Source organism: Xenia sp. Carnegie-2017, unplaced genomic scaffold, assembly GCF_021976095.1.
Source record: "Xenia sp. Carnegie-2017 unplaced genomic scaffold, XeniaSp_v1 HiC_scaffold_16, whole genome shotgun sequence".
Lineage (NCBI taxonomy): Eukaryota > Metazoa > Cnidaria > Anthozoa > Malacalcyonacea > Xeniidae > Xenia > Xenia sp. Carnegie-2017.
This window is the reverse complement of record NW_025813469.1, coordinates 8,979,806-9,001,489: the sequence shown is the minus strand read 5'-3', so window position 1 is coordinate 9,001,489 and position 21,684 is coordinate 8,979,806. Positions and strand designations below refer to the sequence as shown.

At 38.9% G+C, this 21,684-nt stretch overlaps 2 protein-coding genes, 1 long non-coding RNA gene and 1 pseudogene across 3 annotated transcripts; 2 read left to right on the top strand and 2 right to left on the bottom strand.

Annotated features, from left to right (window-relative positions):
- Nucleotides 1–551: 551 nt before the first annotated feature.
- LOC124435995 (gigaxonin-like) lies at nt 552–1,448 on the bottom strand. Its single transcript, XM_046985922.1, has one exon. It carries the CDS (start codon nt 1,446–1,448, stop codon nt 552–554), a length of 897 nt encoding a protein of 298 aa, XP_046841878.1.
- A 187-nt stretch (nt 1,449–1,635) lies between these two features.
- On the bottom strand, nt 1,636–13,035 carry LOC124437318 (E3 ubiquitin-protein ligase PDZRN3-B-like; the record flags this gene model as incomplete). Its single annotated transcript, XM_046987302.1, has 2 exons — nt 12,873–13,035; nt 1,636–2,365 (listed from the first exon to the last, which is right to left on the bottom strand). A coding segment is annotated over exon 2 (705 nt), but the record flags the coding sequence as incomplete, so codon positions are not given.
- Nucleotides 13,036–17,451: 4,416 nt separating this feature from the next.
- On the top strand, nt 17,452–18,548 carry LOC124435994 (annotated as a pseudogene).
- Nucleotides 18,549–19,759: 1,211 nt separating this feature from the next.
- LOC124437003 lies at nt 19,760–21,012 on the top strand. The gene is made up of 2 exons (XR_006945562.1): nt 19,760–20,108; nt 20,284–21,012. It is a non-coding gene; the product is annotated as an uncharacterized LOC124437003 (long non-coding RNA).
- The last annotated feature ends 672 nt before the right edge of the window (nt 21,013–21,684 follow it).

Genomic DNA, 21,684 nt, shown 5'->3' with positions numbered 1-21,684 from the left:
CCAACTGAATAGAATTTTGCTGGACATTACTTAAAGTAAAAAGTATACATTTAAAACAAGATATGGTACACTAATTTTACACATTTGGCGATTTATTGTTCACATTGTAGGCAATTCTCTTTGACATTAAAATCAATGAAAGTTAAACTTATAAACAGTGACAAAGCAAGCATTGTTCATTTTTTGTTCCATGCAAAGCAAATAGTTTAATGCTTATTGAATGAAAAACGATATACATGAGGATAAATGACACAAAAGAGTTAGTAGTTAAGTAAAGGATAAAGTGTGATAAAGGTGTTAGACAAAGTGATATTTACATGGCATGCACTATGAGTATATTAGAATCAAATGATAATAATTACAATAAGAAAGCTAGTGATGAAATTTTCGTACGTTACTTTTTGGATGAAAACGAATTACAATAATAAATTCATGGCGGGGCTAAATACACTAAAAGAATGCAACAAAAGTACAAAATCTAACATAAGTCATTGTTCAGATCAATAATTTTTAGATGCTTGCAATTTGCATAATGAGATATTTATTTCCATCTAAACATACACATTTCCTAAGGGTAACATTTCGGCAATGGCTCTAGATCGTGGTTCAATCATTGAAGGAAGATATGACCATGACGAACTTCGCCCCATTTCAAAATATTCCACTGATTTAAGTTGTTTACCTTTATCATTGTCTCCTCCAATGACAACAATTGCATTTCCCGTCAAAACAGCACACCCCCTCTCTCTTTTTTCCAGCATGGGTGGCAAAATAGTTGTCTTACCCGTGCTACTGTCATACATAATGACACTGTTTGAGCTACAAGAATGAACACCTCCAAGAAGAACAACTTGATCTCTCCATCGAACAGTTGCCATTCTTGTCAGTGGGTGAGGTAATGGAGGCATTTTCTTGAATGTCAGAGTTCTTGGATCAAACTCCGAAACATTAGATAAAGCTTTTTCATCTTTTCCATTTCCTCCAAAAATAAGAACCTTATCACCAACGACCTCAGCTCCATGGTCAAACAGTGGTTCAGGCATATGACACAACTCTTTCAAGACGGGAAATGGAGTACCTGTAATTTGCAATTCACTTATCATATCAGATGTTTTTTGTTTATCTTCATTATATCCTCCAATGTACAGAACTTGCTCTTTGTAAACAACAGTTTTATGACTGAAAATTTTAAAAGGAAGCTCTTCAGGAAATGTCTGCCATGTCAGAGGATGCCGGTTAAGATTTAGTATCTCAGTTGAATTAAAATCACATCCTCCAACAACGAATAAATTATCATTGTAAACAAATGATGAAGCAGCCCAGTGTCCAATTTTCATCTTTGCACTCTCAAACCATTTCTCTTCCTTCCATAAAAATATTTCTACATTCTTTGAGCGACCTCGTGGGTAGCCTCCAGCAACCAATACATCTTTTCTTACCACGCTCATCACTGACTCAATTGATGAAGGCAATGTTAGAACAAGATTTTGTATCACATCTTTTCCAAAATTGAAAGAACTTGGATTCTGTCACTGTAGAAAGATTTTGTCGAACATCTTTTATTTCTTTCCTTGATTGCATTATTTCTTTGGTTACTGTAGAAAGATTTTGTCGAACATCTTTTATTTCTTCCCTTGATTCCATCATTTCTTCGGTTACTGTAGAAAGATTTTGTCGAACATCTTTTATTTCTTTCCTTGATTCTGTTATTTCACATTGCATACGTGAAAATTGGGTTTTTGATGGCTCTGCTGTCTCTTTTATTGCTCCATTTATTCCAACAAAGCTTTGATTCATTTGTGCATTCAATTCCACCATTTTCATTTTCGCTTGAGCTTCATGATTAACAATTTGTTGAAACATTTCTTTAATCTCTATAAAGTCATAAGAAGGAATTTTTCGGTATTCACATAACTCAGTTTCATGTTTAATCTTGTCTCGTTTGTTTATCACCTGTCCACAACGTTCATTAGAACACAACACCGGAGCAAAGCCACAATTTTCAACGTGACTTTGAAGATCTTGAACCGTTATAATTTCAGGACATCCACGACTAGCGAATTCGCAACCAATTTTTAGCTTAGAAATAGTATTATCGACAAAGCGCGCGGAAAGAAGTGTAGCTACACTCAACTTTTCTTGACATTGGGGACACTTTTGTGCATTTACGCGTAGATGCTCTTCAATGCAACAACGACAAAAGATATGTTCTGTTTGGTGACACATTCTGGCATCTTTAACGACTTTGAGGCAAATCATACAGAGAAAATAATTGTCAACAGTGGTCTGAAATCTTCTTACTTCATATCCACCTTTGTAATGAGTTGGACGGCGAGCCATTACACAAGTCTTCTTACACAATACTCTATAAAATACTGTATTATTTTTTGTGGACGTTTGATAGACGTGGAAGATGTAAGCAAATAATAACAACACATAGTTTTATATTTAGGGAATATAAGGTAGAGCAAAGCAAAAATAAAAGGCGACGCCACAACGACCCTTGTTGCTTCGCAACTTCTAGCACTCGACAAACTCAATTAAGTCAGTATATATCATGCATATATGAATATATTTCTCCGGCCATGAACCACAATAAACTTTCACAAATAACAAACTAGAGACTTTAGCATTCCAATTAAACTAGTATAACATTTACATGAAACTACTACAGACTTAACTATTGGCATTTAAGCGCCACGTATAAAACTACCACTCATTCGATTAACAGGTTTGTAAGAACCTGTCCGATTTTCAATAAAAATTACAAATGAAGTTACTATTTATAATTCAACATTCTCCCTCTATGATATCATCCTTTTAATGACATAATGATATCAGGTAGTTTGTGCATCCGTAGCTGAGAAGCATATACAAACTAAAAACTTTCAGCAGAAAATAATACGTTCACACGTTCGATTTGCTACCGTGTGTGTCCACTGTAAACATGAACGTAAGGCATGTGATGTAACACTCTTAGGGCGCAAAATTTCATAGAATGGTATCTTTATTTCATTTATATCGTCTTTCATAGTCACCTGTCGCCGGCAATTTTAAGTAAAACTGTCAGTAACTTTGCACTGAACTGCAAAGCGGTCAAAACGCGACTTGATTCGTAACAACGTAATATAGTTTAACAGATTGAGCTGACTATCTATCTATAAGCGTGCGGTGAGTAGAGCGTGTTAAATATGTTTTCGTCTCATCGACGGCAGAGCAATGTTGTAATCTATAAAACGTTATAGTGATTGCTAATTGTAGGACGAAACTTAGAAATTAACAAGTTCAAAATTTATAAGTTCAAAATTTAGAAATTTACAAATTCATCAAACTTCTGAGAAAACTCGGATTAAAATCTTTTAGGAAAGGCCTTTTTTGAGCAATTAATTTTCTAGAAGTTCTTGATGAAAATTTCTTGAGTTACGTTTTCCAAGGCATTGTAAGAGTACGTTCATAACGTCTCATGTTTAAGCAACCATATTCACTTTAAAGGAGCTGATTGACCAAACAGCAATTGCAATTCTCAATTCCTTTTGCGTTTATCATTATCGCAAATTCTTCGGCATAACAGCCCAACTAATATATTTAGTAGCATAAATTCCCCATAACTTATTTGATTGTCTTCTATATTAAAAACTTGTTCTTCACTTCCAATACTACATGAATGTTAACTTTCAGCATTTCAGCAATTTATGTTTTCATGAAGTGAAATTTAGACGTTTCAAAAAATTTGAATGCTTCCTTTGTGGTGAGTTTGTTCATGGGCATAATTTCAGCAACAATAAAGTTCCAAAGGATAATCTAATCTTAAGAAATATATTTGCAATAAATGCATACGTGTCAGACCTTTTGAATATACTGAAGGCTTCCTAAAGAGGAAGAGACATAAGAGGCTTTTCAGGAATGAGAGTAGGAGCCGGTATAGATAACCTCTAGTTTAAACAATTTAATCCTAAAAGGATTAGTTATTGTAAAGTGTGTAGTCAGATAGCACACAATGGTGGTGGGCAGAATAGCTTTAGTAGTAAGGGAAATGAAGAAGATAAAAGCAGCTCATGAAGCAAAATGATGGAAAATAAAAAAGGAAGGTGTCGTTTTTAGAGAAGAGTCAAAGCATGCTGTTAATGTTTAAAATTAGCTTCCAGATAACTACAGTCTGAGTGTATACACAGGAAAAAGTCAGCAAAAAACAAATGGGATAGCAAGAGGACAGAATAGAAGAAACTTGAGTACGGGATGATATGTCATAAGGTAGAATTAAGAAAGGCTATACAAGGGGACTACGATGACTTGAATGATTAATGGAATGGTAGTGAAAAAAAATATTCTATACAGACTAACAAAAGAAATAAAATATATAAGATACATAGAATGTGTAGGTCATAATGCATAGGGGTGTAAATGTATTTAAAGAAACCAGAAATATAATAGGAAGATGGCTATACTTCAAAGAGTGATGAATGATAAAATAAGGAGAGCTAACAGTAGAGTGTTAGTTAATGTAGACCTGTAAGTTGCAGATATTAGTAAGGATGAGTTAGGAGTGTAATAAAGAAAATAAGGAGTGATAAAGCCTTTGTCATGATGCTATCTCCGTGAAAGTGTGGAAATGTCTACAAAAGGAATATGTCGAGTTTTTCTGTTGAATGATTCACTTGAGTTATCCTTAACAGAAGAAGCAGAAAGAGAAAAAAAATTAGGATAGCTGGACTTGAGCTATTGGTTTATACTCCATTATTTTCGTCCGTACTGATTAGAAAAAAACTTTAACACCATGCGTAACACATATTGTGCTTGAAATTTTAGCATTTTAACATAGTTTTGCATTGGACTTAAAAATTTGCGAATGTGAGGTTTGGCTTTAAAGGATTCGAACATTTAACAGGAAATTGTGCATATGCAGCTGCAAAACTTAATTTTTTATCAGTGCATATGAACAAGTTAAAAAGATGTACGACCTAAGCTATCAAGACAAGGTACGATCTAATGGTGACGTCACTTTATTTTGTCCTCTCCTCTTGAAATTCATAAGTAATATGAACATCAGCAAATTCCCGTTTGATACTCAAAACTTCATACTGAGAATTGGTTCCTGGACATACGATAGCTCTGTGTTGAATTTAGAATGGGTGCCGTTAACCTTAAATGACCCGAAAAGCAATTCTTATTAGTCTGTTTAATTTGTCGATGCTAAGCTTGCTACATTAAATCCTCATTTCACTTCCTAACACATTTTCAATTGAAAGAGTTAGGAAGTGAAAGTTCCATTCACTTCCTAACTTACATTTTCAATTGAAAAGAAAACTGTCATATTGCGTAGAGACGGTAATCATCCCTTCAATGTTGCCAACAATTTTGTCCTGTATCTCGTTTTTGTTTCCTGCAAATCTGGACAGAGAATATCGCTTGGGATGTCAGTTGTGATTGCCATATTTGTATTTATGATTATCGTAAACGACAGGACGCCGGTCTCCTCCTAATGTACACAGGTGTTGACCAATTTCTTTATTTCCGTCTAGATCATTGCTCTTCGAAGATGCATTTATATGGTATCTAAACAACATGCAGTATTCTTAACAAATACCTCAGCGTCTGGCGTTCATAAGAGACAAAATTGCAAGTAAACTGCGCATCAAATGTATTAAGCAACAATCATCACAAACTGCAGAGACTAATTTTGGAGACCCATCGTTGCTTGGGAATCATGTATTCGAAATAATCTTTCCATTTAAAAGAAAATCTGACTAAATTATTCGAAAAGCATAAATACAATATTTTAAAAGTACATGCATTATGATGCATTAAAGATAATGTCATTAAGTTGTAAAGGCATTTTATAATCCTTCGACAAAAAATGATGATGACGATCTCGTTCTCCCACCCTCTCTCTTGTTCACTCACACTCTCCTTCGTTTACTCATACACTCTCACCTTCTCCCCTTCCTTCCATTCCTTCCATTCCTTCCATTCCATTCCTTCATTCCATTCCTCCCTTCCATTCCTTTACTTCCACCATTCCATTCCATTCCCTTCCATTCCTTCCATTCCTTCCATTCCTCCATTCCATTCCTTTATTCCATTCCATTCCTCCCATTCCTTCCATTCCATCATTCCTCTCCTCCACTCATCACTCTCCTTTACTCATACTCTCCCGCATTCCCTCACACGCTACTTTTGGGTGTCCCAACAAAAATGAAACTTCTGTGAATTAATTACAAATTCACTGAAATGAATACGCACAATAATGTTACTAACATTAAAAACAATTTGATGAACTTAACAATTCTGCTTTTTTGGGATTTTAAATGGTTTGTAAGCTAAAAGGACAGTATACACAGATTTATATGTCAAGTTTATTGGCTAAAAGCTTTGAAACGTCAAAGCAACATTAACTTGATTAGCTATAACAGGTGCAAAAGTCGAAAACGTTATCATATATTATTATAACTTGCTACAAACATGGTCAAGCGTATAACTAAATTTACAAAGCGGAACTTATAGCTAATGCAGACTAAATTATCTAATACATTATTTTATTTGAATGCTTGTTTCATTACTTTTGCAGGATCCGTTATTTAAAAAATGAGCGTTCGTATATACAAGAAAATATTTATACAATCCGAACAAAGTGTGGGAGGAATGTTTCAACGCATCAATTTTACCATGAAATATGGAAATTTCCAACTTCTTGTAATTGTCTCATTGATTTTCAAGCGTCTTGAAAATTCTTTCCCTTGAGTGCTACGTTAATTTTGCAAAGTAATGGAACAATCGCACAACTATACACTATTTTAACTCATTTTGAAACTAGGCCTTTAACCGAAAGTGATATTTAATGAATAAGAGGTTCAAAAATCAGCATTTTTTTAAACAGTAATAACTCAACCACCGTTCAAAATATTGAGCTCAAACTTTTCATGTGTTCATGTTGTACATATATCTATCCTTTGTGGAAAAATGTGCAAAATCGAAAATTTGGGATTACATTTTGTCAAAAAATCTGCCTCACTGAAATAGAGGAAGCATATACAGAGCCTCAGCTGCGCAGACATTTTCTGGAGGCCTTTCCCGAGCGGCTCATGGTTACGAATACGTTTGCAGTGCAGATTCGAGTAAGGGCTGTCTGCGGGCAACATGCTGTCCTGGCGGGGCGTTTGTGTATAGAAGAAAGTTCTGTAGAGGGGCTTTTGAACCATTAAGGGGGGTGTTTGGCGAAGACACTCTAGCTAATGATCAGAAGGTGCTCGAGCTCGAACTCTGACCATAGGCGTTCATCCTGACGATTTCGAAGCTGAAGAGAAGTCACCTACGACACGTCGTAGTGTTGAAGCCATCGTCCTGACAAAGCATGGTCATGTTTCAACGAACGAAAGCGTTGAGGAACGCCTCGCAGAGGCGTACTGCAGTCCTGCAGGGTACTGGCGCGGCCATGCTGTTATCCCAAAGCAGGCTAAAGAGGCTGGTGTCGGCGAGGATGTGGCTCATGAATAGCTAGCAAAACAGGTCATCTGACAGACCAACTTGCCCGCACCAGCGCGAAGTGCTATCCACCGAATAAGTTTTACATCAGCACCTTGAATGAGGTCCATCAGGACGATTTTTTTTTAATGCCTCACGATCGAGTCGGAAGACGAACATTCAAACACGCATTAACGGTCGTCGATGTAGCAAGTTGGTATAAGGAGGCCTAGGTGATCACAGACAAGACAGCGACCCGGGTTGGGAAGGCGTTAGAGTCTATTTATGCCCATGGGCCTCTTCGATGGCCTAAAGTTTTACAAGTAAACCATGGCTCGGAGTTCCGCGTGGCTGTGCAAAAAGCGTGTGATAAAAATGGTGTCACAATTTGACGGGGTAAGGTCGGGGTTCATAGAGATCAGGGGATCGTAGAAAGATTCAACCGAACTTTGGCGGAGTGATTGTTCTGTTACCAGTATTATCGCGAGCTGGCTGAGCACGGAACTCGGAACAAAGAATGGGTATCAAGATTACCTGAGGTGGTTAAAACACTCAATAATGAAATTACCTGTTTGATGGGCGAAAAGCCCTCCCTTGCGATTTGGAAGAAGAGCGTTAAAGCCAAACCCACTGCGCCGGCGCTTCGTCCAGTTGGTTTCAAAGAGCAACGCTTTCTTTCGGATGTTATGGTGCGGTATTCGTATGCGCCTGGCAAACTCGAGGGTGGCGAACGGCGTAGGATGACCGATCCTATCTGGAGTGTGACTTCCCACCAGATCGAGTGGGCTGTAGTTGAGGGCGGAAAGCTCGTGTTGTATTAATTGAGCGATGGGCCCAATCGTGCGTTTGTGAGCGAGGAGCTACACGTGGTGCCATTTGGGACAGAAACACCGCCTGCTTAGTCGATGGGGTCCGTTCACGCTTTTATGAAACCTTTACTACCAAGTACTATCTTGCACTTAGTCGTGGAGCAGCTCTTCGACTGTAATTATCACAGCATGATAACGCATTTATTATTTATTCACCTGCACACCGGCTTCCCTATGCCAGTATGGTAAGATAGAGAACCCATCGGCCGATATCTAGTGCTTCGTGTCTAGCAAGCTCAACGATGTCTTGTTGACGTGCTCGCCAAAGATGTGATGCCTGCAAATGCGCACTCGTCCTTCATTTTCCCCAGCACCATCTTGTTGGCTCTGCTGAGCAGCGGATGGTCTTTGGGAAAGTTGCTGGTGTCGTACTGTCCAGCGTTGCGTCTCATGACGGCGTACACATCCTTTGTCTGGATCTCCAGCACAAGGCTGTTGGTGTCGGTGTAGAGGAGCTCTGCTGACGAGCCGTACTGCGCCTGGAGAAGGTTGTATTACCAGTCGTACATCAGATGCTTCGGGAGGTCGAAAAGGCACATGCCCACGAAGAACGGCTGGTTTGCAGCAGACTGCTTTTATTCCTGTGAACGGCTGCAAGGTCTCTTGCATCGCCAAAGATGAGATGCCGATTGAATATCGGCTTGGCGATAAGTTTGCGGAATCTCTCGTCCTCGCTTGGCCGGAGAAGCTTCACATCGACACGCTTTCGGAGGTTATTATTAATCGTCTTGCTAAAGACGCTGTTGTTCAGCAGCTTGTAGAGATTAACTTCAAAGTCACTCTTTGTCTTCTTCCGGAGATCGGTGTTTTTTCCGGAAATCGGCGTCGTAGTACTGGATCCAGCTTTGGGGCTTCCCCGGATCGTAATCTTGCACCTTGGGGTTGTTGGCCTTGGCAAAACGCCTGCTGGCCATGCTGATGCCGCCGCGCAGGCCCTTCTCAATGAAGAGATGCAATTCGATATCGGTGAGCAGTTCGAGCTCTACGCTTGTGTACTTGAGGAGAGCGCCCCAGCTTAATCCCAGGCTCGTGTAATTTTGGGCCAGGTCTAGCCTGTTTCGCTCGAGGCACAGCTTTCGGAAGTTCTCAAAGACATCGGCGAGGAGTAGGACATCGGTCCGAAGGTAGAGGTCGTGGTAGTCGCCGAGACTTGTGCAGCCGAAAGCTTCCCAGACCCTTTTTCTGTGGGCGTAGTCACGTCGGTGATGCCTTCGCCGGAGAGCTTGCTGTAGAAAGACTCCTTCGGCGGGAGGGCCTCCTCGTCGAATTGGGGCACGCCGTCCATGTACTCGTAGGGGTAGATCCCCTTCCGGAGCAAGAGGGTACGCCTCTGGGGGTTCGGCTCGTAGTCTGCTGCGATGCGCATGTCTCGCGGGTCGATGGCCTTCACCAGGCCATCCAGGCTTGAGAGCATGAACTGGGCGCTGTAGATAAATCGAAGCTGGCCAATACTGAACGAGATGTGCTTCTCGGTGTTGATGGGGACGCAACTAACCTTCCCTTCAGTCTCTGCAATAGTCTGCATGATGAGGTGGCTGTCGTAGCCCCGCAGGTTGTGAAAGACAACCGGTATGATTGTCCTCTTCTGGCTGAGCCGCAACTTCATGTTGCACTTATTGTGGGCCGCACCTCGGTACTTGCCCGTAATGTGGCAGTGGTCTCGAACGGAATCGCCTTCGAGGGGCTTGCCACAGACGTGTCAGTTTGTGGCTTTCTTTTGGCTTCCCCAGTCCTTTCCTGTCATGTGCATAAGCTGGGGGTTAGCCAACACCGTCTTGACCTTAAGCTCTTCTTCTTTGAGCGCTTCCAGGAAATGCTTGGCCCTGTCTGAACGAACGACTGTGAATGAGTAGCGGCATGCCTCGTGTCTGGAGGTTTGCTGGGTGCCTTTCTTTTCAGGGTTAAGCGCGGGGCCTCGGTCATACAAACCAGGCTGCCGAAGTCGGCGTAGATTATGAAGGGCCCTTTGAGCTGAATGTGGTAGTTCTCAAAGCGGATTTTGTCGTTTTTTTCCGGGGATTAGCATTCTGATGGCAACCGCGGCCTGGTTGATGCCTCGACATTCAGGCGTATGCTTTTCCAGCAACTCCTGTCTGGTGAAGCCGTGAAGGCAACGCTCACAGAAGTGCAGCTGATGGTCGCTACTCCGATTGAGAAGGCGGTTGAAGACTTTGATCTAGGTGTAGTGATTTAGGAGCCTCCACGTAAAGGCAGGTAGTGAGCGATGGCAAGCCATAGTGTTTTAACACGATCTATTATCCACCCAGACCTTCCCAAGTGAACTTTTCCAATCTCTCCAGGATTGTTGGGAAGGATTCATGTAGGGCATGTGAAATCTCATGCGCCTGTAGCAGCGTGATTTGCTTTGTCCGGAACACTGGTGCTTGAAGCACTTCAGTACCATTTGCTTCATCCTTCCGAAGCTTAACCTCTACAGACAACTGGAACTTAATTCCTCGTAGAGCTAATAGCTCCTCGACAAGTTTGCGTTTGATGTATGGCTGTACGATTTTGAGGAAAGCCGTCAAATTGCGTTCTGATGGGTGTCCCTTCGGCACCTGCATTTTCCAGGCTCTTTTATGAAAGCTGAAGGCCTTCATTTCATCCCACTTAAGTTCCGTGGGAGGTGGGGGAAGAGCCTTTTTGGGGGCGTCGTGGATTAAATTCAGCCCGAAGCTCATTGATGTGTGCGTCTATCTTATCATTAGTACGCTCGGCGGGTATGCGCTTGCGTGGTTTAAGGATAGGTCTGCGCTTGCGCGGTTTTGGGATAGGCCTGCCTTTTTTGCGGTTTGGGGGTAGGCGGAGTGACATTTCTTGGCGTGGGTGTCGGGTCAGCGGGCGGAAGAGCCTTAATGAAGGCCTTCAACGCGTCTACGCTGACTACACCTTGGTCATATAGTTGGAGAACTTTCTTGACACTATTCATCTCGAATGTTGCAAACCTCTATGGTATACCAAACGTGAGATAAATCTTTAAATCGAAATTTATTCAAATTGTCGAAATTAATTCGGCAAGAACACTAGCAAATCTATTTCTTGCTTGTTTCTCCGCATAAACAAACATATGATGCATCCTATCCGCACCGCAGGCTTGACAAAGGATAGTTTCAGCTTATGTTCCGAACCAACACTTACAACATGGTTGTTGAAGTCACCCACCTTCCCTTAACCGCCTCATATAAAGTCCACAGTATTCACCTATGGAGCTTCGCCCACATGTGGTGAACTTTCTGGGTAATAACCAGGCACACTTGTTCTTTCCCTGCCTCATGATATTGTGTCAAGACATATATTCCATGTGTCAAGACATATCTTCTATGTGAGAATTTCCCTCTAAATATTAGTCCCCCGACGGCCGGCCGTGTTTGTTTCCTGCCGTTGTCCAGGGCTTGGCCTTCACTGTCATTATGCTACCATAATTATAAGAAGTACGTACGCGAGCTAGGGCTGAGGCGCTTAGATTTGTGTATACTAGGTATCAAGGTGTGAGGTGGGCCAGAAACGACGCTGTGTATACTAATTCATTCACATCGATTTTCATAGCTGTTAGAAAAATTGCTGTGTTCGTTTGTGATTTAAAATTTAAGCTGCATCTACGAAATCCATTGATATCTCCTGTCATAATGATAGCAGGGTTTGAAAACATAGACAAGACATATAAAAACATAATAGCACTCAGTAGCTAATAATGATCATATTACATCGTACCTAAGCACCTAAAACACGCCTAATGATTCTGTGTATTTTGTCTTACAAGCCTTTCACTGATTGATGGTTAAAACTTTCCGGTTTTCATGTTTATACTGTTGAGCGTCATATGTATCCTTTGAGTGGATACGTGGCATATTATTTTGTGCCGCGGAATTTGAATCATCTTAAGAATAGATTGTTATGTAAAGCATAGATATTGCTTATGATTTTTATAGTTTTCTATATGTTTGATTTTAAATTTGGAGCAAATTGATTGATTTGTGCAAAAAATGTAAGTTTTAATGCTTTATGCCCATAATAGGACTCTATGTTTCTGCAGTGCGTACATACTCATTAACTCATTACTTTTATGAAATCACGAAGAAAACATTTGGCAGATTTTGTCACGAAAACCAACGCAAGCGAGAGACATTTGTTACATCGCGAAAATCTTCAAATTCATATACCATACATGTAACAAGCGATACAAATTTATATCACTAATGAACGTATTTGCTTATTTTGCTGGTCGATATTTCTATACTTATAAAATGACTCAAATTTTTGAACAGTTCAACATTAGCTGTAGAATTACTCTTTCAAAATAAATTCGATTAGGGAGGCATATATGTCATTGAATCATATCACAAAGTTAGTGAAATAACACATATTGCACAATTATACAATACTTCTTCAGGTAATCTATAGTAAACATACTTTTGGCATTATAGCAAGATTAAAATTAATTCAAAATGTATAAAAAGCTTAATAGATCGTAAGCAATTTACATTTATGGACTGATTTATACATCGTAAACACACATAATGATTCAGTTTATTTTGTCTCACAAACCTTTAACTGATTGACGGTTTAAGTTTTCAGGTTTCCGCAATTGACGTTCTTTGCAGATTATGCACTGTATGTATATCTTTTGAGTCGATACGTGGCATATTATTTTGTGTCACGGAAGTTAAATCATCTTAAGAATGGACTATTATGTAAAGCAAATATACGGCATATGATTTTTATTGTTTTTGTTTATGCACATGATGACTATAACTTTGAGCAATATTATCAATAGCAAAAAATGTTTATAATAATGCATTATCATAGATTACTTAGGCCACGTTTACATTATACCGGATTACTATCGTAGCAAGTTGAATTTCCTTTGTAAAATAAGGCAGTGAATTTGTTCAACGTCAGAAACACAGTCAAATAGACTAAATTTATCAACTTAATAAGCCTTTAATCCGTACAGTTACCCTTTTAAAGCAAATGAAGATGTCGTTATGAGCGAATCCGATATAGTACTAGCGCAACCTTAGTCCAGCTTACTTTAAACATTTGACGTTATTTGTAGTGCTTATAAATATACTAAAATAGGTGTAGGTTGATCTTTAGTTTTTGGGGGAGGGCTCGTACTTAAATATGCATGTTGTGATGCATACAAAACAATGGATTTTAAAAGAGCACTAGTTGGCTAACCATGAAAATTTGAACTCTAGCCTACACAATTAATAAAATCCGTACGCCCATACAGTTATAAGTTCTGAAGAAGTCAGTTGCTAAGCAAGAATGATTTGATTCCACACTAGCCAATTGATGTGTGATAAGCATTGTTTAATAGTCCGGAGGATAAGCTCCGAAAATTGGTCAGATTGTTCAAACATGTGAAGAAAGCATGAAACTTACCACAAATTGCTAATTTGATTTATAGATCAAAATAAAAGTGAGACCCCAGCAGGATCAGCTTGTTTAGGGTACTTTTGAGCCGATTAAAAGTTTGGTCAGCGGCTTAAATCGCGGGCTTAATGAGGCTTTTATAAAACCGTTTTAAATATAAAAATGTTAAATAAAAATGTTGTATTTTATATAAAAACAACAAAACACCATGAAAATTCCGGTAAAATTAATTAATTGTCGAAAGTTACCCTTTTAAAGGTTATTTCGAAAACTGCATAAATTTTGGGCTCCCTGTGGCAAAAGCCTGGTCGCCTAGTTAATTTGGCATTTCCAGACGATATAGTGCTATTTCTCGATAATTTTTTTGATTATTTTTCGCTTTTAAAATGTCTTTAAACTGGAACCTTTGTGCCTTATGTCAAAAGACACAAAAGAAAAGATTTTATGTCCGGAAAAAGCTTCAAATACTTTACTTGCTGGCTCAAGTTACAAGACAATTGCAGAAAACTTGAAAGAATTCGAGAAACTTGATTCGCTACCTATTAACATTCCACTTTCTTCTCTTGATGATGGCAGAGGTAAGGAATTCCTAATCAATTAAAAGTGAAATAAACTCACAGATCAACTATGAGCCATAAATTGTACTTATTTAGCCTTATAATAATACTTTAACAGGCATTGAAAATACTTTAAGAAATCACAGAGCATCATGGCACAAATCGTGCTATAATAAATGCAATACGCTAAAGCTTCAGCGGGCACAAAAGCGCAAAAGTGAAGAGGAATTTTCAACTGAGGATCCAGCAATATTAGGAGCTACTAGTCCAGCTAAAACAAGAAGAAAGACATTTGAATTGTCAAGTAAGAGTAGCAATGCTTTATCATGTTTTTCTGTGATTGCACAGAGGGTGATTTGCATAAAGCAGAAACCATGTCAATTACCAATAATGTTCAATCAGCGGCCGAGACGCTTCAAGATTACAAACTGTTAGCAAAATTAGCACAAGGTGATATGCATGCAAGAGATGCATATTACCATAAATCATGCTTGACATCTCTCTATAACCGTCAGAGAAGCAAATTAAACCAACCACAAGATAGTGCTGTTGATGATAAAATGAAATAACACCTGAGGCAATAGCCCTTGCAGAATTAAGCCTATATATTAGTGAAAGCCTGGCAGCTGGTGAAGCAGTTTTCAAGATGTCTCAATTGTCAGAGCTCTATTGTTCAAGACTTGAACAATTAGGAGTAGAAGTGAAAGGACGTATCAACTCCACAAGACTGAAAGAACGACTTCTCACTCAAATACCAGAGCTGCATGCATTTAAAGATGGTAAAGATGTGAAGCTGGCAATGCCAAATGATATTGGAACAGCTATGGCTTTTGTACACAATAGGAACCTAGACACCGCTGCATTGTACCTTGCAAAAGCTGCTAGTATAGTACGAAAAAAAATGTTCTTGAAAAGGGAACCCTTTGAAGGCACGTTTACACCAGAATGCCAACAACAAGCAGTCCCCGATAGTTTACTTGCCCTGATAAATATGATTTTAGAGGGTCCAAATATAAATAATCAAAAGAAACAAGAGGTGTCAGGAGCCAGTGCCGCTTTAACGATTTCCCAACTGCTAATATTTAATTCAGTAAAGCATGTACGATCAGGTGCTAGCAATGCCATTCGACATGACAAGTCAAGAGAGACACCATTAACCACTTCCACGGCGCTCGTTGTCCATGCAGAAACAAGAAAAAACATTGGTCGACAAGTTTTATAAGCTAGGTCTTTGCATTTCTTATGACAGACTAATGCAGATATCTGCAGATCTGGGAAACAAGTGTTGCAAACTGTATGAGAAGGAGGGTGTTGTATGTCCTCCAAAATTAAGAAAGAATATCTTTACTACAGGCCAAGTTGACAATATCGATCACAATCCGTCCTCAAGAACCGCTAAAAATTCATTTCATGGAACAGCAATTTCCCTTACACAACATCCTTCTCTTGACTCACAAGGAGAAGAACGAGAACAAGTGCCACAGGATAACACTCCCACAAAGTCAAAGGTCGTCAACAGTTTACCTGAATTCTATACAACTGTAACTCCTGTCACAGATGAAGGTAAAAGGATCTCTTTGTCCCAAAGTCACTGGCTCTTTTAAACCTAAACAAGACCTGATAAATAAAAGCATCAAGGAAGAGGAGAAATGGCTAAAAAGGGTCGACGAACTTTTACTCAAAGAAAAGCTTGAAGAAAAGGATTACTTATCATGGTCAGCTTACTTTGCATCTGAGCAAAACGTAGTTTTGAGGCCCAATGCAATCACCTCTTTATTGCCACTTTTGAAGACAATGCTCATACTATGGCTATGATAAAGCATGCAATGAAAACCGTCAAAGAATCTACTAAGTTCTTAAACCCTAATCAAACTCCTGTTATAGCGATGGACCAACCACTCTATGCACTCGCTAAGCAAATACAGTGGAACAACAAAATGAATTCGGTGAAGATAAGTACATGGTAATGATGGGTGGCCTGCATATTGAGATGGCAATATTAAAGATGATTGGACATTGGTTAACTAACAGTGGGTGGGCAAGGTATGGTGTAGATTTGTTGTTTTATAATCTCAATCTAATAACTAACATATATTTTACTTTGAAGTGCTCTAATTCATGCTGAGGTTATGACAAGTGGAAGAGCGGATTCTGTTTTGAAAGGATCGCACGTGACGAGATCTCGCTATGTCCACCAAGTAAGTGCCTGTGCAATTTACCTTATGCAGAAAATTGCTTACCAGGAGTACATCGAAAGTTGTGAAGACAAGCCCCAAAAGTTATGAAGCTTGGATAAAAGAACAAAGTGAGCTTTGCCCGCAATTCAAATACTGGGCGACAGTATTAGACCTCGAAATTCTTCTACTGCAGTTTGTTAAGGCTACCAGAGAGGGTAACTTCCAAGTCTACTTACAAGTGCTTGGAAAGGTACTTCCTTGGTTTTTTGCGATGAACTTGTCTAACTACTCTAGATGGTTGCCAGTACATGTGAGAGATCTCTTACGATTAGAGAAAACGCATCCTACTCTTTTTACAGAGTTTAGTGCACATGGAAAATTTGTGGTTCAGAAGTCCCAACATCGTTTTTCTATGATGTCCCTTGACCAAAACCACGAGCAAGAGAACGAAATGATAAAAGGTGATGGTGGAGCAGTGGGCCTCACCGAGTGCCCAACGGCCCTAAGACGTTGGATGATCGCAGGACCTGAAATTGCAAGACTGGTAAGAGAGTTTGAGTGTTCCTTTGGCGTTCAGTGTTCTACAAAGAACATTACTCACCACGAACAGACACCATCTGTCCAAAAGAACTTTGCAAAAGATGTAAAATCAATGTCTGCTGCATTAAAGGAGTTTGGAAACCCTTTATGGAAAATAGCAAGGATCTGATTGTCGTAGATACGAAAGAAATAGAGCCTGAGTGTGTTATAGAGTCGATTTATACAGCTCGAAAGATCGGAGAAGCACAATACACTAAGTACGTCGAAGAGAGACTTGAAAAGTGTAACACACCAATAACTGACACAATTGAACGCAATAAGCTTCCACTTTTTGGAACATCAGTACCAACGACAACCAACAAGACGAAACTTCAAGTCACAACATTAAAGAATGACTGCAATCTTTTTGCAAGGTTGTACATTGCTTGTCAGTCAAGAGAATCTCCAAGAATTTTTAAGCATGAAAACCAGAGTACTCCTCCTTCATTATCATCAGGGGACAAGATGCGAAGTGGCCAGAAATCAGAATTGATTGATTGTCTCGAAGCTGATGTGCAGACCACCTGTCCAAATGTTGATGTCAAAATCTTGGATGCCGCAGCTATTGTAAACATGCTTAGCCCAGGGAAGTGTAAGACCTTTCAAGAATACTCCAAATCAGTGTTTGTTCCTTATATTGTTCAACAAGCAAATGGTATTAGAAGAATAGATCTTGTTTGGGACCGTTATATACCCGACAGCCTTAAGCAGGGTACTCGTTCATCGCGAGGCGCTGTAGGGCAAGAAGAAGAGTATGTGACATGGCTGTGATCCCTGCAAACTGGAAATCATTTTAAGATCAGATGACAACAAACAAGAACTTTTCAAGTACCTCAGTCAGGCAGCAACATCGATTCAACTGCCAAATGTTACAATTGTAAGCACTTTTGAGGAAGACATAATAAGTTCGAAGCCAATCGAAAAGATGAGTTAGCTCCTGCAATCACGAGGAGGCCGATACGCGCATTTTCATTCATGCAAACCATGCAGCGAAAGGTGGAATGAGGAAAATTGTCATAAGAACTGTAGACACAGATGTTGTTGTGTTAGCAATAGCAAACGTGCACAAGTTAGATGTAGATGAACTTTGGATTGCTTTTGGTGTTGGTAAACACATGAGGTACTTACCAATTCATAACATTACACAAAGCTCGTTGAGTAGGGAGCAATGTGAAGCCCTACCCTTCTTTCATGCTGTCACTGGTTGTGATACTGTGTCGTTCTTTGCTGGAAAAGGTAAAAAGACTGCATTTCAAGCCTGGAAGTCTTTTCCTGATGTTACCAGTGTGTTTCAGCTTCTTTCATCTCCAAAAGAATCCATCTCAGAAGAAGAAATGGAAAAATTGAAAGATTTATCATTATTATGTATTCCCGCACATGCCCGCTCTCCAACATCAATGATGCTAGACAAGCTATATTTGCACAAGGTACTAAGACAATCGACCACATTCCACCAACCCAAGCCTCCTTGGTACAGCACATTCGGAGGGCAACATATCAGGCTGGTCATGTTTGGGGTCAGTCGTTAGTTTCAGTTCAACAGTTACCGCTTCCTTCGCAGTGGGGATGGCAAAATAATGGCAGATGGATTCCTACATGGAGCACTCTTCCAGAGGCTTCCAAAGCGTGCAACGAACTGGTGCACTGTGGTTGCAAGAAAGCATGTAGGGGCTTGTGCAAATGTACCAAGTCCATCTTCCATGCACAGCATTGTGCAAATGTGGTGGTAGCTGTTACCAAGATTAATAAGTAAGTAATATTCCCTAAATAATCCCGAAAATGAATCAAAAGAATACACTGCAGTGAAGACGACAGGTGATACAATATCATTATTAAACATTTTCATGCTCTTGTAAAATTTAATAACACCAATAAATCAAGAAATCCCAAATATTCTTCTCATTTTTATTGAAAGTATGTGAAATTTACTGGTATAAATGACAATTTATACGAATTATATATCGCTTAATAATACTTACTTCCAAGAGGATATAAATACGATGAGAACTAAATTGTTTTGTCGATTTTCTTTTTATTTGAAATGGGATCCCTGTGCCTTTCCTATTAAAATATATGGCAAAATTTATTGATAATTTTCTCGGAAACAAAAAGGTATTTTGCTGGGGTCTCACCTCTATTTTAATTTCATTGATAAACCAATGCAAAATAGTGAATTTGAGACTTTCTTCATGAATTTGAACAATGCTAGGTCTTATACTCCGGACTATAAAGTGCTACTGAAGTGAAATTTTGGGTATTGATTTTTTTCCATAATCAAATAGTTCTATCTTTCCTGATCACTTTGGTATAATTTTTATGTATATTGAAGCACGGGATCATCAATAAATTTTTGCTCAAAGTTGGGTTACGCGTGCGAATTTTTACTACTAAAAATATTATACGGATGTGACGTAATTAAAAGGACGGAAGTCGAAGTATGAGCATTGATTTACTAGTATTTTGTTAGATTTTTAACACATAGACACAATAAAATATGAGTTCTTCAAGCAGTGAAAGCGAACGCAGTTCGGATACTGAAAACTCAGTTATGGCAAATAAAAATTTACTTTCGAATTCCGGCGATGAGGATACAATTGTGGCTAATTCAGTTGTAAATCCTTACGAAAATGAACCTCTTGCGAACGCAGTCGGAGAGAATTTTGTGTCGGTCGAAGAAGACGCAGATGGCTTAGAACCTCGAACATTGGAAGCGAGGTTCACTTAGATAAGTGAGTAAGTTGATAAATGTTATTAGAACTCTAGAAGAAATTAAACCATGAATTAAACATGTTATTTTGTCCTTATGTCGTGGTGCATAAATATGATAACAAACCACTTTTTTATAGGTGTGCATGTAGCTTGTGTCGTACTCAACTGCTGACAGATTACATTGAATACCGTTGTTGTCAAGAGGTTGGGCCTACTTTACATAAACTGGTATTTGATGGTAGCATTTAAAAAATTAGCTGTGTTACTCTTCACGAAGAGTACACGATTATGACACATGCTACAGTCTTGAAGAATGTTGGCTCACTCCTAAGAGACCAAGATGAAAGGTCATACAAGCGTCGTAGAATACATGAAAATGAGTTAGTACATTTTTGATTTCTAATTTTGTTTTGTAACAAATGATTATTATCTTGCCATGTATCTCTACTTTTTACCTTTATGTGGTTCATTATTATGCTGTGATGCTTCACAATTTTGTTGTGTGAAGTCATAATAAATAATCAAATAGAAATTACTATTTTGAATTTCTCATAGATACTTGAGAGCAGTTGCATACCGTTGGGTCATTCGATGGCTGTGTGGATGCCTTGGTTGGGAAAATTCTAGACCATTACCTGCATGTATCTACACAGACATCCGAAAACGATTTCCATTACAAAATCCCCTAGGCCAAGAACATGCTGGCTACAAGTCAGCACAGGAAAGAAACTGATACAAGTAGGAAACATTTTTTGTAGCATAGTATATTATTTTATAACTAACTTTAAAGTTGGCCTGCTAAGAATATTTGTCAAGTAATTCTTGTGGACAATGACTTTTTGGATGTCCTTTCATTGGCTGTCCACAATTTTTGCATAAGTGCGTTTTTTTGGATCTGAAGGACCTGTTGAAGCAGCTTGTTTTTCTTTGTCGAAATCTTTTGCTTGCAGTACATCTTGCTGTTGATCTATAAATAACAATTTAATGTGTTTACTTTTAGAATGCACTGGCCATACCTATTATACATGGTAGCATGAACAACTTACATGTGGCAAACAATGGTGTTGAAGAAAGTTGTTTCCTATCCAAATGCCGTTGGATTGCCTCAGTTTTGGAAATTCGATCCGAGAAAGTTTTGTTTAATGCTTCTAAGACTTTTCCTTATACTTCTTAAATATGTTGTCCATGGATTCCTCACAACTAAGAACCATGACATTTTTGATTTCATTAACATAGTCTGGAAAAATGACAAGTGGTTAGATGTGTAAGTCAAGAGTACCAATGCATACATGCTAAACTTACAATATGATGTTGCTGAAGGAACAGTTCTTACTACTTCATCCCCTGATTTAAATTTTGGGTATGTCACAGAATAATATGGTGTTCCATTTTTTGTTTTTTCTGGCTGTCTGTGAAGGTTTTCATTGAAATGAAGTACTGCCAGTACGTGCCTAAACAGAACAAACCATTTACTATGTAATTTTTTTTCTTGACAAGTAAAAAAGCCTTGGCAGCTAGAGAACAGTGATTACAAGTTACCTGCAATATGTACCAAGCCAAGAAAAGTGGGTCATCTTTGGATGCCAACCATTTAATGTTGAATGAAAACCTTCGAGACAACTAGTTTGTGCTTTTGAAGATAGTTTTTTTACATCTTTGAGAACAGATTTTTTCTACAGAATTGAGGAAAGTCGCTGATATGATTTAGTTTCTTAAAAAAAATACAATCCCATCTTAAAAGTGGTAAATAACATTTTAGACATTTTAACAATGTCAATTCTGTCTTGCTGCCTAAATGTGTGCATGCTCATACCAACTTGAAGGCATAGACGTTCATCTAGCTCTCCATGAGCACATTTAGGAAACAACTCATCTGGATGGTTTTCATGCTTGTTTGTAATGTGCCTAGCTATGGATTTCCATTTCGCCACAATCATATCTCCATATCCCATCTTA

What these genes read in the sequence shown, in the direction of transcription:
- LOC124435995 (XM_046985922.1), bottom strand. Translation starts at nt 1,448, where the DNA reads ATGAGCGTGGTAAGAAAAGATGTATTGGTTGCTGGAGGCTACCCACGA.